General features: G+C 38.9%; 1 protein-coding gene across 10 annotated transcripts in view; it reads right to left on the bottom strand.

Moving 5' to 3' along the window:
- sema6a (sema domain, transmembrane domain (TM), and cytoplasmic domain, (semaphorin) 6A) overlaps positions 1-16,984 on the bottom strand; it is a 105,947-nt gene that overhangs the window by 30,838 nt on the left and 58,125 nt on the right. For all 10 annotated transcript variants that reach the window (XM_055633155.1, XM_055633154.1, XM_055633150.1 and 7 more), the window contains exons 5-10: positions 14,627-14,689; positions 14,239-14,340; positions 8,904-8,997; positions 6,418-6,537; positions 5,815-5,903; positions 1,944-2,161 (exon numbers count right to left, since the gene is read on the bottom strand). In XM_055633155.1, coding sequence (XP_055489130.1) covers positions 1,944-2,161; positions 5,815-5,903; positions 6,418-6,537; positions 8,904-8,997; positions 14,239-14,340; positions 14,627-14,689 — 686 coding nt within the window. The remainder of the gene's footprint in view (positions 1-1,943; positions 2,162-5,814; positions 5,904-6,417; positions 6,538-8,903; positions 8,998-14,238; positions 14,341-14,626; positions 14,690-16,984) is intronic.

Raw genomic sequence — 16,984 nt, 5'->3', positions numbered from 1 at the left:
AACCCCACTTTTTAAGAAGGGAGGGAGAGAGAAAATGGGGAATTACGGACCAGTTAGTCTAACATCGGTAGTGGGGAAACTGCTAGAGTCAGTTATTAAAGATGGGATAGCAGCACATTTGGAAAGTGGTGAAATCATTGGACAAAGTCAGCATGGATTTACGAAAGGTAAATCATGTCTGACGAATCTTATAGAATTTTTCGAGGATGTAACTAGTAGCGTGGATAGGGGAGAACCAGTGGATGTGGTGTATCTGGACTTCCAGAAGGCTTTCGACAAGGTCCCACATAAGAGATTAGTATACAAACTTAAAGCACAAGGCATTGGGGGTTCAGTATTGATGTGAATAGAGAACTGGCTGGCAAACAGGAAGCAAAGAGTAGGAGTAAAACGGGTCCTTTTCACAATGGCAGGCAGTGACTAGTGGGGTACCGCAAGGCTCAGTGCTGGGACCCCAGCTATTTACAATATATATTAATGATCTGGATGAGGGAATTGAAGGCAATATCTCCAAGTTTGCGGATGACACTAAGCTGGGGGGCAGTGTTAGCTGTGAGGAGGATGCTAGGAGACTGCAAGGTGACTTGGATAGGCTGGGTGAGTGGGCAAATGTTTGGCAGATGCAGTATAATGTGGATAAATGTGAGGTTATCCATTTTGGTGGCAAAAACGGGAAAGCAGACTATTATCTAAATGGTGGCCGATTGGGAAAGGGGGAGATGCAGCGAGACCTAGGTGTCATGGTACACCAGTCATTGAAGGTAGGCATGCAGGTGCAGCAGGCAATAAAGAAAGCGAATGGTATGTTAGCTTTCATTGCAAAAGGATTTGAGTATAGGAGCAGGGAGGTTCTACTGCAGTTGTACAGGGTCTTGGTGAGATCACACCTGGAGTATTGTGTACAGTTTTGGTCTCCAAATCAGAGGAAGGACATTATTGCCATAGAGGGAGTGCAGAGACGGTTCACCAGACTGATTCCTGGGATGTCAGGACTGTCTTATGAAGAAAGACTGGATAGACTTGGTTTATACTCTCTAGAATTTAGGAGATTGAGAGGGGATCTTATAGAAACTTACAAAATTCTTAAGGGGTTGGACAGGCTAGATGCAGGAAGATTGTTCCTGATGTTAGGGAAGTCCAGGACAAGGGGTCACAGCTTAAGGATATGGGGGAAATCCTTTAAAACTGAGATGAGATTAACTTTTTTCACACAGAGAGTGGTGAATCTCTGGAACTCTCTGCCACAGAGGGTAGTTGAGGCCAGAGAGTGGCTATATTTAAGAGGGAGTTAGATGTGGCCCTTGTGGTCAAGGGGATCAGGGGGTATGGAGAGAAGGCAGGTACGGGATACTGAGTTGGATGATCAGCCATGATCATATTGAATGGCGGTGCAGGCTCGAAAGGCCGAATGGCCTACTCCTGCACCTAATTTCTATGTTTCTATGTTTCTAAATGATGACTAATTATGCAACAGAAAAGTAAAGGAAGATAAACCCCCTGTCAGATCTAGGAGCAAAAGCAATGACCATATATTACTGCTTCTAGGATGCTGAAATACAGCTTCTGTCCTTATCATTTGTAGTTATAGCAGCAAAAAAAACAGCTTGGAGCTGCAAATTCAGAAATATTAGCCATTTATTAGAGTGAAAATGTAAGTGCGTCCATTTTTTTAAAGTAACAATTTCATAAAAGGAAAGAAATACAAATAGTTGTGTACATTCTAGAAATTTAATTATGCAACCTTGGTAATATTACATTTGATCTACACTTAATTTGCTGACATCCTAGAAATTTAATTATGCAACCTTGGTAATATTACATTTGATCTACACTTAATTTGCAGATTTGCATTAGTATTATATAAACAAGCAATATGATTTGAAGATACTACAGTATTTTAACAACTTTAGGTTAGTATCTCAAATGCTGCCTATAATGTTTACCTGTTATATGGTGTAGAAAATGTTGCTAGAATCACATCGCGACCATAAATACGTACGACATCAGTCACTGACTGCAGGATGTTGAAGTAAAAATGTGAATCCCCTGGTACTGAACAGTTGAGACGAGCCTTGACAAAGGATGTCCATTGCTTCTCTAATACTCTCTGAGAACCTCCCATGTCATTTTTGCAAACCCGAGCCACTCGTGGGAAGAGAACCTGTAAAATATCCATGCAAGTCTTTTGACATTCCCTTCAGCTCTCAAGTAATCACTTTAAAAATTTTGCTACAGTGCCCCCTGGTCTTAAGCTAAAGTTCATGCTAAAATAAAATTATCAAAATGGAACCAGGTCTCTAGTCGAGCAGCAAGTAAGTACTTGGATGTGCCTAGTTAAAGAATACTTTATGCAAGGTCAGTCTCTGAGGACATTTGGAAATTGAATTAACAATTTCTGTTAATAGTATCTGAAGGGCTTGTGGACGGAGAGTTTGGGTATTTTTTTCTGTGTTTTTAAGCTAATGCACTTATTCATGTGAGGTCCCTTCCCCCACCTTAATACTGGTGTGCTAGACAAGGGAATAGTTTGGTTATCCCATCACATTTGGGAAAATGAGTGACCACAAATATAACAGAGAGAAATTAGTCAATAAGCAGGATCCATCTGTCACATCAGGCAGGAAGCCTCCTTTGCCTTGAAATTAAGATTCCTGTCATTTATATTGAGTTGCACCAGATACTGTGGTGTAAAATTTGTGGTATATCCTGATTCATCGGAAATTGAAAAATGCAGATCCATTCCCACGGGTATGATAGCATGTCATTGCACACTGAGAGTGGATTTAACCTGAGGTCAACATTTTTCTCCTATCATTTAGATTATTTTGAGCTTCCAGACTGAGCCATTGTAAAGCTCACAGGAATATTGCCATGGACCATTCATCATTACAGATGTTGGGGACTATCCAACATTTTAAGTGGAAACTAGGGGACATGTAATTGGGGAAGATAAAAGAAAAACCTATGCCAAATGCACATCTGGCTTTTGCAAATGTAAATGACATTCTGAAATATTGTATTTAATTTAGCAATACAGCATGGAAACAGACTCTTCGGCCACCAAGTCCATGCCGACCATCAATCACCCATACACTAGATCTAGGTTATCCCACATTCGCATCCCCTCCCTACACACTGAGGGCAATTTACAGGGGACAATTAACTGCAGATCATTGGGATATGGCAGGAAAATGGAACACCCAGAGAAGACCCATGAGGCCACAGGGAGAACATGTAAACTCCACACAGGCAGCACCTGAGGTCACAATAGAACCCAGGTCCCTGGTGCTGTGAGGCAGCAACTCTACCAGCTGCGTCACTGTGCCACCCAAAATATGACCTTGTTTTGAATGAAAGCTTGATTCCGATGGGTCTTAGAATGGATTGCCCAACTCAGTATTAATGTCCCTGAAATTTGAAAGATCATGAGGTTATGAAAAGGGGATGAATATTTGGAACTTGCATCTGCAAATGATAACTGACACTCAGTCAATTGTTAACTTTAATTCTATGAGTAAATAGACTTGTATAAAGCAAAGTTATTAAGGGATAATGGGATGAAAGTGGATGTATGGGACTATGGTCACAGATTAGGGTTCAATTAACTGAGTGACAGAACAGATTCAAGGGAATAAATGACCCAATCTTTTACATCATATCCTGCGTTCAGGTCCTCTGCTTTGTTGGAAGGCACAGGAAACCTCTCTGGGTGTCAGAATTAAATCTAGAATTAGTTTGTTGGTGACTAAATGCCATTTGATCTTGCCAATGTGTGGGATATGAGCCAGACACAGTAGCAGACAGTTAAATCATGTGTCCCATCCAATCTGCCCCTTACCATAACCATTACAATTTGTATACACCCCACCTCCAACAGAAGGCATATAGGTTACTGAATATTGCAGTAAAAATAATCACACCACTTCAAGAAGTCTGCAAAATTCTTCTCTAACCCCACAAGGAGATCAGGCCCAGACCTGGAAATAATGCAGAATCTCCCAAAGTCAGGAACTCATTTGGATTCCTCAGCTTCAATTAATTTTCGAAAGTGGTGAAGATGGAGACATTCCCACTGATGGGCCTATCTACAGCCTGGTGTGATCATGTGTTTGAAGGATATAGTTAAATGTCTGGTCTGCCTGGTGTAAGCTAAACTCCAGTAGTGTATTAGTTTGCTTATCCCTCCAGTTGAAGGGCTGTCTGCAAATTGTCTGCAAGTTATTACTGACTAAGGTTTAGTTTATTACTGATATCGATAGAATCTTGTTCTGGAAACATAGCCTTCATGGGGGAAAAAAAAACGATTTGGATGGGAGCGTTGGATTGGGAGGTTGTTAATGACTTCCCCACTTTGGGATTATATACATATACAGAATCAAAGTTGAATAACTCTTGTAAAATATAATTTTACTATTAAAATAAATTTCACAGTTTTAAATTGAATCATTGTTCTATCCCAACATTATATTAATGTGTACTTAGTTTTGATTGGAAATTCAAAGATATTTCTATGCTTTGCATAGGTCAGGCTATTAGTGCCAAGGTACAATGAATATGACATTATCTTAATGTGTCTTTATGCATTAGAAACTCTCACTGCCATTTCTCAGGACAAAAGTTAATGAGTGCAGAAGTTGTATTTTACCATTTGTTCTTTTGCCTGTTAATCATATTATAAAAAGGTTCTTTTGAGCTTCAACTTTAAATACTAGGAAAGCACATCCTCAAGCTAAATGAATCAACTTTTTTTGTTTGAGAACTGGCAGGATAAAGTTTCACTACAGGCAGGAATCATTTATAAAACCTTTAATAAATCTCACTATTTTATTACTCGGGCCTGAGAGGTCATTGCAACAGCTTCCCAAGGCTGTCTTTTTAACACAAATGTTTAGATCCCTTTGGAGATCTGGTAATTTTCCTCTTTAAACGTAGGAAACTCATTTCATGCAGACTGCTTAGCTTTCAGTTTTCATCCAGCCCACTTTGGACCTTGTCTACTCTGTAGAATTACCTTAGACAAATATACAAACCCAGCAACAAAAACGTTACCCAGATCCTTAATCTCGGTGAAGGAAACAAGAAATATTTAGACGGGGATGTAGAGAGATATAGAACAAATGAAATGAAAGATATGCAAAAAAATATATTTGTTGTTATTTTTTTACAATGTTATTTTTTTGCATATCTTTTATTAATTTGTTCTATATCTCTCTGCATCCCCATCTCTCCTTTTCTTTTCTCCCCGACTCTCAATCTGAAGAAAGGTTTCGACCCGAAATGTCACCCATTCCTTCTCAACAGAGATGCTGCCTGTCCCACTGAATTACCCCAGCATTTTGTGTCTATCTTGACTTATTTATTTGACTGATTTTATACTGAAATGTTTTTGTTTACCATGGGTTTTACAGAATAATTTGTTTACATAGCTGTTGTCCTGCTGCAAGTAAGAATTTCATTTTTCCATTTTGGGACATATGACAATAAAACACTCTTTACTACCGATCTCCAGCAAAGTAAACAAATTAGGGAGATGCAAATGGAGTCAGAGTTGGGTTTTAGAATGCCAGATGGTAATGCATTAAATAATCTTTTTGGAACGAATCTTCATAATTCATGTAGTATCATGCTGGGTTAACCAGCTACTGAGAGAACGGTTATAGCAAATACTTCTGTCAAAGTAAACAAAAAACCCAAAAAACAAAAAAACAAACACTCACAATACCAAGAGAATCTTACACCAGGTAAGAGTAGTAATAATTTATGATTTTTACTGCTGATAGCCCCAATAATATTCAGGAAAATTCTGATCACTACCTTTCCCATGGTGTTGTATTCTACTGCTATTTCTCGAAAGAAGATATAGATATAATCCTTGTAATCCACAGCCTGGACAAAGTAAGGTTCTGTAACAAAATAAGGAAGCACATGTTTACTTATAGTTCAAACACTGAGTTCTAGTGTACAAGTGGTACAAAACAAACAACTGCATTTAATGCTCATGCCCAGTGTTTCCTCAGGAAAACTACTGGAGTTAGTTCTCAACGGTGTGATGTTGCATTCCCAAAAGCACCCAGTGAGACAGTTAATGTCAGATGAGACAGAATGAATAATTTCATTACCACTCTCTGCAGGCACTTTTATGCTGGGGAATGGATTTTAAATATCAAAGCTGTAACGTGACGATATAAAAAACATTCAACAAGGAGTCGTGGAGTTTTTCTATATCCCATGATGTCCTGAGGTGTGCCTTATGAGTATTGTGTGACACCACCTGGACTTGACTCAAATTAAACCACATACGATAATAATTAGCATTTTTCAAGTAAAATAAAAACCGCAAGATCTTTAGAAGTTAGAGATAATGGCTGTTTGGATGCCAGACAGCAAAGTATTCGAACAACGTTTTTGTTTACTCACCTTTCAACCATTTTGAGTCATGTTTTACTGTCCGTAGTGTTGGACTTTCTCCAAGGCTACGATATATAACAGCATCAATTGCAAGGAAGTCTGTTACAGTTGCTGAATAAAGCTTACCTTCTGGAAAAATAGAACACAAAAACACATGCTACATTAGACAATGCAGCTTTGATGGGAAATATGCAGTAAAATTGTTGAAATTCCATCAGATAATTGTATTAATATCATTTCAGTTCAGGATATTTGGGATCTTTTCTTGGATACCACATTACTCCTATAAGCAGCCTAACTTTTTACATTCACAAGTGCACTAGCATCATTCAAGGGTTTGTCAAAACTCTTTTCTTCCCCAAACTAAATATTTTATAAGACCTGATCAAATTTCACTCTGATTCAATTAACTTCAAAACTCCTTCCAAGAGCAGGAAAAATAATTTTAAAATGACATTTATCACTATAAACTATCATAGTCAAATTATGGATTTGAGCCAGCTCTGGACCAGAGCAATAAATTATGTGCAAGAAGGAACTGCAGATGTTGGTTTAAATCGAAGATAGACACAGACTTCTTCTGGAGAAGGGTCTCGACCCGAAACGTCACCCATTCCTCCTCTCCAGAGATGCTGCCTGCCCCGCTGAGTTACTCCAGCTTTTTGTGTCTAATATTTAGTTATCTCAGCTTTCCATTGTACATCTCCTGCTGGATTAAAAACTATTCCTGAATCCTGGTCTAGATTTGTATTTCTGTGCTAGGAATTGCTTTTGAGTAATTTCTGAGTTTTAATGGCTAACTTAACAGTAACATTTATTTTCACATAAAATTACTGCATGCACCCACTGTGGTAAAAATACATCAGTAAATAACTTATCTTTATGAAGCACTGTGAATATAAATAATTTGTAAAAGCACTTTACAAATGGTTTTATGGAAAGTGGGCTCTGATTCAGAATAGATTCTCTAGGAAGTGTCACCAAATGTATAGCTGAAGAGACAGGACTTGTGAAGGTTTTAAAGTGTAGAGGATAAAGAATTGAAGCAATTTATGGAAGTTATCTTTGAGAATCAAGCCCAGACTATTGAACATTCTGCCCATTAATGATGCAAGGAGCACAGAATGTGAGTGTTAGGGAGACAAAATGCTGGGACATGTCAATTAGTCTGATGATTATATTCAAAGTACTCAAAACCATTACAAGTTAACCCTATAATTAAATAACAGTGAAATGTTTGTAAAAATAAAATTAAAATACTGTTCAATAAAAATAGAATTTACTTGAAGGTCTTTTTGCAGCATTTCTCTCCAGGTCAAAACTCATGAATATTCACAGGGCAAATTGCTCAGTGCAACTGGTTGAAAATTTCAGGAATTTGGGACGTAACCACTGGATTTCTTGAAGAGACCACTAGTTGGATTGACAGTGATTATTAGCTGAAAAGGAATTCAGGAGCTGTGCTGTGAAGTGCCAGCTTTCATGCAGATGTTTTTTTCAGTCTATCATTGACTGACATGATGTGCTGTGTGTGGCCATGTTTTGGCTGGGCACTGAATAAGCCAATATGCCCTGAGGGATATTTGCAGGGCCCTGAAAGTGACTTGAATGTAGTTCAAGATACCCCAATGAGGGTGAGAAATGTGAATCTAATGATCTGGGGACAGGAAGTCACTGTAAATATATGACAGCATGTGAGACTTTGTGTGGGATAGGGAATAAAGAACAACTTTTAGGATAATCTGAATTTTAGTGGGGGACAGGGGGTTTGGTAAGCGAATGAGCGAGCACTAGATTAGGAACATTTACTGGTAATGCGTTAACTGCTACTAAAGTGAAGGTTCCCATTGGAACGATTCAGTTATTGATAGGTTGACTAAATTTACTTCTTTCTTTATGAACCCTCTGGTAAGGGAGAACACATGGCTTCAGATTGAGAATACTCTTTGTGCGAGATCTATATTTCATATGTTCACAATTCTATGGGAGAATTAGGCCATTTGTTCCAATGTTTACTTTGCCATCCATTCATGGCTGATCTATCTTTCCCTTTCAACCCCAGTCTCTGGCCTCTGCCCCATAACCCCTGTCACCGGTGCGAATGTAGAATCTGTCAATCCCCGCCTTAAAAATATCCATTGACGGCCTCCACAGCCATCTGTGGCAATGAATTCCACAGATTCACCACCCTATCACTAAAGAAATTCCTTCTCATCTCCTTTTCAAAAGTGATCTGTTATTCAGAGGCTAGACATTCCCACTAATGGAAACATCTTCTCCACATCCACTCTATCCGGGCCTTTCACTATTCAGTACATTTCATTGAAGTCCCCCTTCACTCTACTAAACTCGAGCGAGTACAGGCCCAGTGCCTTCAAGCGCTCATCATTTGTTAACCCAATCATTTGTGAGGGGAGAGCGAGGATGGGGGAGTTCAAAAGAATGCATTTTGACTGAATGTTGAATTACCTATCACAGTCCAGAAAGTTTCTTACCAGCAAATAGTGCAACGTTTGCATGTTTTGGATCATACGGACACCTTGCCATTCCACTGATATTGTCATCTCCAAGGACTTCCAGGGTCTCCAACTGAAACAAGCAAGGAGAAATCATGATCGAATTCCAGAACAAGTGTTCAAAACCTCAGTGAGCCTTGCATAATGCGTTTTACTCATCAGGGATGTCCGTCTACCCCCATTTCCTCCATCCCAGCTTCGAAATATGTTGCTGTTTTTGTTTTAAGAGCTAAAACGAAACTGTTTTAAAATTTGTATTAAACCTGCCCCAGTGGTGGGTCTCATAGCTCAGCCATAGAAGGTTGTTTGAAATATAAACAGAGGATGCAGGAAACACCAAGCGGGTTAGTGAGCAACATTAGAATCACCTGACCAGAAACATTAATCCCTTTTCACAAGTTCACAAGTTATAGGAATAGACTTAGGCCATTCGGCCCATCAAAACCACTCCGCCATTCAATCATGGTTGATCTCTGCGTCCTAATCCCATTTTCCTGCCTTCTCCCCATAACCCTTGGACCCCATTCCACAGATGCGACCTGCCCTGCCGTGTATTTCCAGCAGTTTCTGTGCTTTTGTTATTTCAGATTTACAACATCAGTATTTTCATGATTCTCTTTTTTTATGTAATGGAAACTGATAATTCGGTCCATTATTGACAAAAGATTGTTCAATGGAAGTGTCAGCTTTTAGATCAGATAAGAAGAGAAAGACCCATCTGCCTGTGAAGCAACACCAATATATTCAGAAGAACAGCATTATGTTCTGAGCAACCTTCCAAACACCACACAAAAACATATCCATGAGTTCTTTCTCCTGTTGTTTGCTGACAATACAATACATTGTTTGCTATGTTCATTGTTAGGAATATGTCAATTGCTATGTAATAACTTGAAGAATTTAGGGCAAGTACTGCACAAAATCCAAATCATTTTTTATTTTGAAGATGGGCACAAAAATAAAGGGGTAACTCAACAAGTCAGCCAGCATGTCTGGAGAGGCAATATTTCGGGTCGAGACCCTTCCTCAGATTTTATTGAGAGGTATTTAAATATGGAAGGGAGTTAATTTGAGATTAAATGTAAAAGAATATCGAGGTGTTTAACATTCCAACACTTCTGTAGTTTGATTTAATGTAAAAGGCAGTTTATTTTACCCTGCCATCCCACGAGCTGCCTATAAGTTTGGTTATTTACCTTGCTGCACTTAAGTAAGAACCCAACTAGTCACAAAGGAACGGGAAGATCTAATTTCAGACTGGTGGTCAGTCTGAGACATTTCTAAGGAATTAGTAATGGAAAAGAATAGAAATAAGTGTAATGGTATTCAGTAGATGGTCATTATTGGCCAATGAGCTAGTGCCTGAGTCTGCACTATTTCCATCAGTGGAATGGCAAATCAACAGGTGTGGTAATCTGTATCCTTTATTCACTGAAGCACATGAGGAAAGCATTAAATATTTGTATTACTCCCAGTGGCAAACCACTTTAACAAAGTTGAGACACCAAAGGCTTGCACTCGTTTGGAATGCAACAAGTTTCCAAACTTTGATCCACACCACTGAACGTGAAGCAAAGATTGAAATGTAAAAGCCGGGATGAAAGAAGATCAGTATCACCAGGTTAGTTACTGTAGAAGATTCATCCGAAGAGCTGTTGTACTGACTTTCATTACGCTAGATCAGGTAACTCTGATGAATATGATACCAACCTCCCTGTGAAACAGGACACCTGTTTGAGTATAATGTGCAAGAGTAGAAAAACAAATTTCAAGCCAAGTTAAAGTGACCACTTTCTTGTGCTGCTTCCAGGTACTAAAACCCAGCAGCTGTCAAACCAATGAGCTTAACAAGTCTGTCTGTTCCTCTCTCGATCTGGTGACTGCATTGACTGCAGATGTCTCTTTTCCTGATGTAATCTGCAATGGTAATTAAATTGCCGTGGCTTCTCTCCAGAAAATTGTGGAAATCTGCTAGGCTTCTCTATAGTTAAATTGTGCAGTTTGAGCTGTGCAGAATGTCGCAATGTCAAGCCTGCATGCTGTCTTTTTCTGATGCCGAGGGTTACCTGTTACTGATCACGGGTACGGCTGAACTTCGACCAGGCAGTAATTCACCTGCAAAAGCTCTGAGCCTCTTGCTCATCCCCTCATTCCCTGCCCTTTACAGCCTTCCCATCCCACAAAAATTCCCAGAACCATGCTGGGATAATTTTGAAAGAAAGATGCTTTCTACAACTTCTACCAACTACACATGCGCCATAGAAAGAATCTTATCGGGATGTATCACAGTACGGTTTGGGAACAGGTCCAACCAAAACCGCAATACATTGCAGAGAATTGTGGATGCAGCAGAGACCATCACACAAACCAACCTGCCTTTCATTGACTCCATTTACACTTCACGCTGCCTCAACAAGGCCAGCAGCCAAATCAAGGACGAGTATCACCCCAGTCACTTCCTCTTCTCCCCTCTCCCGACAGGCAAAAGGTACACAGATGTGTGAAAACACACACTTCCAGATTCAGAGACATCTTCCCAGCTGCTATCGGGTAACTAAACCATCCTATCAACAACTAGAGAGTGGTTCTGAGTTACTACCTACATCATTGGAGACTATCTTTGAACTATCTTTAATCGGGCTTTACTGGACTTTATCTTACACTAAACCTTATTCCCTTCATCGTGTGTCCGTACACCGTGGATGGCTCGATTGCAGTCATATATCGTCTTTCCGCTGGCAGGTTAGCATGCAACAAAAGCTTAAATGCATCAAAAGCCTAAACAAATGTTTCATCAGTTTTTTTCTGAAATAATGCAGAAAGAAAGGGACTTTACCTCCAATCTAACTGTTTAAATTCCTTTAAAAGGACTGCCTGGATCAGTAATTATTATAAATGTGGACCATTTTTGCTTCACTCACTTGGAATCCATCATTCCAGCACATTAGATATACAAACAGCTTTACATTGTAAGTATTAGAACAATCATTCTAATTGTTACACTCCTTACATAATATCTACGGAACATAAACAGGTCATTGTAACCAACAGATCCATTACAGTGTGTTATGACTTCTTGAAAAAATCTATTTTTTAATGTCTTTCTCCCACATACATTTATCAAACTTAAATCCATCCCTGCTGTTTGATTTTGTTTATAAATGAGTTGTAAGCATCATAGGCAAGGACAGTAGGTCCTGAACTTAATAGATATATTAATAACAAACATACATTTCACGCGCCTGGTTCTGGTCTTGCCTACTTTTCTTATCAGCCATTTCAAAGACTTCCATAATCTTAGAGACCATTATCTCCTCACCTGCAGCATTGCCTTTTCTATTCATTTATTCCTACAGAAATAATCTCTTGTTCACAGTGCAAGGAGATTCACAAGAATGGCAGTCACTTGTGTCCCTCTATCCATTTTATAAATCAGAATTGTTCAGACATACTGTATAAATGTAATACTTCTCTGCTCTTCAATTCTATCCCTCTGAGGGGAAAAAAATGGAATTTTAAGGAATATTTAGTTTTTTGCTATGTATCAATAATTTATTTCTACAATTACCAAAAAGTTGCAAAACGTTTTTCCTTTTGTTAGAATGCTCTTGTATATGAAAAAAAAATGTTCAGATAATAGGTCGAAGATACAAAAAACTAATTTTGTTTTGACAAAATTATTAGGTAAAAAATTGGGGGGAAAATGGGAACTGCTTTGAGCTTTCACTGAGTTTCTTTTTGCTCTACATAGCTTGTAATTGCTTTAAATCGGGATTTATTCAGCAGAAATAAATTTCAAACCACAATGAAAAGCTTGTCTGTATTTGGTACAGTCAGTAACTTGATCTTAGTTCACTCGCTATCTAGGGGATTTATTTGAGGTGTTTTAAAACCTTCTTCCCTTGTAATTTTCAATCACCCCAAAATATCTCTCAAATTACCAATTTCTTAAATCTGTGTCCACCATTGCCTGAACAACAAACTGTTCTCATAAGCATCTTCTTGTCTCAGTGCACACACTGCAACTGTGCTCTGGATTCTAATCATCTTCCACTATCATATTGACAAGCATGAATCGATGTGAAAACTAGTTAGAACAATGATTGACTAAAGTGAAAGGGGCCAATCAGAAACATAGATAGAAACATAGAAAATAGGTGGAGTTGGCCATTTGGCCCTTTAAGCCTGCACCTATTCAATATGATTATGGCGGATCATCTAAAATCAATACCCCATTTCTGCTTTCTCCCCATAATCCCTTGATTCCATTAGCCCTAAGAGCTAAATTCAACTCTCTCTTGAAAACATCCAGTGAATTGGCCTCCATTGCCTTCTGTGGTCGAGAATTCCACAGATTCACATCTCTTTGGGTGAAAAGGTTTTTCTTTATCTCCGTCCTAAATGGCCTACACCTTATCCTTAAACAGTCGCCCTTGGTTCTGGACTCCCCCATCATCGGAAAAATTTTTCCTGCATCTAGTCTGTCCAATCCCTTAATTTTATACGTTTCTATAAGATTCCCTCTCAGCCTTTTAAATTCCATAAAGCCCAGTCAATCCATTCTTTCATGAAGAACAGATGAGTGTGGGACAGTACACGCATATTCACAAACAACATTTTCAAATATATATCAAGAATTTGTGATTGATTGAGTTTACGTGCAACAATTTAATTTTTGAATCTGAGTAGCTACTAATGCAAAGTTGCAGGAAGTACCACAATACAGCACATTAATAAACAACCACTTTTTTTTCTTTTATTTTATGGGACCTGAAAAGGAAGTATAACCTTTTAATCATCTCACATTTACCTCCTGCATTTAGTTTTGATACTGTTAATATTGTGCTTGTTAATATTTTCACGTCGTATGGCCCTCAAAAAAATACAAGGTCAAATTGGATTGGTTGCATTATTGCTACGGCCCTTTTACAAATGCCAATCTGTCACTCCATGATCCAAAGCTTGGATAGAGTTGGTTTATACTGCATTGGCCAGTTGTTATCTGAAGAGATATGAATTAAAAGACACTAATTGGCTGTGGCATGTTAAAATTGGATTGTCTCCTTTAAACACAACACAAAAGCCAGACTGTAAACCTTGGATGGCATAAACATTCAGCTTAATTTGGATCCATATAATTGTTGCGTTATCTATGGTCAAAGTACTTCTGAATACAGCATCTGTTTTTTTTTACAAAACTCATGAAATAAACAATTGATTTTACAATGTAAATCAGACAATGAATTGGAAAGAGTAACAATCACCTAACGTTGTTTTCAGCTTCTGAATCAGAGAGGCTTATTAAGGAACATACCTTGTAGTTTCTGCATGAAGGGTTAAATGCATTTGTCCCACAGACAAATAAGGTATCATCATTTCTCTTCAGAAGCACTTTAATGAAATTGTGGCATTCATCCTAAAGCGGCAACAAAAAATATTGTTACAACCAGCTCACAATACAATTATGTTTCACTATTCAATTATTATAGTGCACTATATCTCCAAAACTGTATGTATAACTCAACAGCAAGCTATTACTTTCCACCTCTATGAATTTACCATTGTAACAAATAGAGCCGTCAGCAGGGGCTCCCATTAGAAGAAAAAGCCAATGGTCAGGTTGATTGGAAATTGTGTTTTATCATGACAGACAGATAATCCACACTGAAGTGAAACCCATTAAGAAAATACTGCCCACTTACCTTATGTTTTCCCTTCATTCTACATATGTCTATGTCAGCTTGTTTGGATCGCCAGGTTAACTTCTGTGAATATGAAAGTAAAACAATCATTGAAATCAGAAACCATCTTATATAACATCATTTTTTAAATAAATCATATTCAGTATTGTGACTGGTATGTACAAAATTAGTGTGGGTCATTTTAATTTCTGTCCCTGAGCAATTTCATGCGGATACACAGAATCAGTTCCATACATATATATGACTCTATCATCCCTAGCTCTACATATCACCACCTTCTGTATCTCAACCTACGCATTTTCCTGCAAATGTCCAGAGGGCTTGTCCAGCATCCGGAGATGTTGAGACGAAATTTCCAAGTAAATGTGGGAATGTTACGAGAATGGTGCCAAAACCTGAAGACTTGGGCTATTGGGAGAGGGTGGGCAGGCTGGGACTTTATTCCTTGGAGTTCAGGAGACTGCGGGGTGATCCTATAGAGGTGCATAAAACCATGAGGGGAATAAAAGGGGTTAATGCACAGCGTATTTAAGAGGGAGTTAGATGTGGCCCTTGTGGCTAAAGGGATCAGGGGGTATGGAGAGAAGGCAGGTACGGGATACTGAGTTGGATGATCAGCCATGATCATATTGAATGGCGGTGCAGGCTCGAAGGGCCGAATGGCCTACTCCTGCACCTATGTTCTATATTTCTATGTTTCTATGTATTTTACCCAAAGTAGGGGAATAAAGAGCTAGAGGTCATGGGTTTAAGGTGACAGGGGAGAAATTTAATAAGATCCTCAGGGGCAAACTTTTCACAGAGAGGGTGGTGGGTGTATGGAATGAGCTACCAGAGGAAGTGGTTGAGGCAGGTACAATAACAACATTTAAAAGACACTTGGACAGGTACATGGATAGGAAACATGTAGATGGATACGGGTGAAAAGCAGGCAAATTGGAGTAGCTGAAAATGGACATCTTGGTCAACACGAATGGGTCGGGCAAAAGGGCCTCTTTCCATGCTGTCCAACCCCATGACCCCAAGACTGCAGGTACTATATCTCGTCAAAATTCTGTTCGCTATCTACTAACTCCTTCCATTTGCCTATCACCTGAAGCTAAACCATGCTTTTGGACATTTTCTCACATTGCAGTCCTTTCTCACGACATTGCAGGAGGTCATTCATCCCATCGAGTCCATGCCGGCCCTTGGGGGAGTCCCATCAATCCCATTCCCCTACTTATTTTCCATAACCTATTCTCTCTGACATCATCACCTAAACTAGGAGACAATCGACAGCAGCCGATTATCTTTGGGATTTGGGAGGAAACTAGAGTACCCGAGAAAAATCCACGCAGTCATAGTAAGAACGTGCAAACTCTACACAGACAGCATCCAAGGTCAGGATCACATCTTGATCTCTGGAGCTGTGCAATAGCAGCACCAGCTGCTGCTTCACCTTGCCACCACTATCACTCTGAAGGCACCATCTAAGGACAAATTCAGAAGATGATGTATAAGGGATGCACAAGGTGGCTGCCTGGATTAGAAGGTATTAACTATAAGGAGGTTGGACAAACTTGGATTGTTTTCCTTTGAGCATCAGGAGTACAGGAGACCCGACAGGAGTATGTAAAATTATAAAAGTCATTCAGAGGGTTGACAGTCAGAACCTTTCTCCCGGGGTGGAAATGTGAACAACTAGAAGCTATAAACTGAAGCTAAACCATGTTTTTGGACATTTTGGACTTGCTTTAGTCCAAGGGGAAAAGTTTAAAGGACATTTGCAGGGCAAGTTTTCTTTATACAGAGAGTGGTAGCTACCTCGAATGCATTGCCAGGGATAGTGGCTTTTAAGGGCATTTACGTAGGTGCATAGATATGGAGAGATATGGATCACCTGTAAGAAGATGAGAATTTAACTTTGCATTACGTTCAGTACATACATTGTGGCCAATACCTATTCCTTTGCTGTATTGTTCTATGTTTTAAATATATATTTTTTACTTTCAATCATTGCAGCAAATGCTACAGGAGGCTATAGACTTTTTTTTGACATGTTAATGGATTTACTACATTGATTCACCGTAACCATGTGATTTACTGCAGATGACTGAATGACTGCAGAGGTTTCCATTGTAATGAGATTTAATTTCCATTGGATTACTAGCTTTTAAAAACAATAAAAAATAATGTAACAGTTCAAAATGTTAGCTTTATGCGATAACTAATGAATTATTTAATTGTGAAAACAAATCTGACTAACATATGCCTGGTAATTTTTTTCACAGGTTTGTTATGATACATGAGACCCATTTCATTCAAAACCGTTGGAAATAAACTCATTGTAAAACACAGTCACCTGAATCAAGCTTT

Source organism: Leucoraja erinacea, chromosome 3 (genome assembly GCF_028641065.1).
Source record: "Leucoraja erinacea ecotype New England chromosome 3, Leri_hhj_1, whole genome shotgun sequence".
Taxonomy (NCBI): domain Eukaryota; kingdom Metazoa; phylum Chordata; class Chondrichthyes; order Rajiformes; family Rajidae; genus Leucoraja; species Leucoraja erinaceus.
Note: the sequence above shows the minus strand (reverse complement) of the source record. Positions and strands in the feature narration are given on the sequence as shown.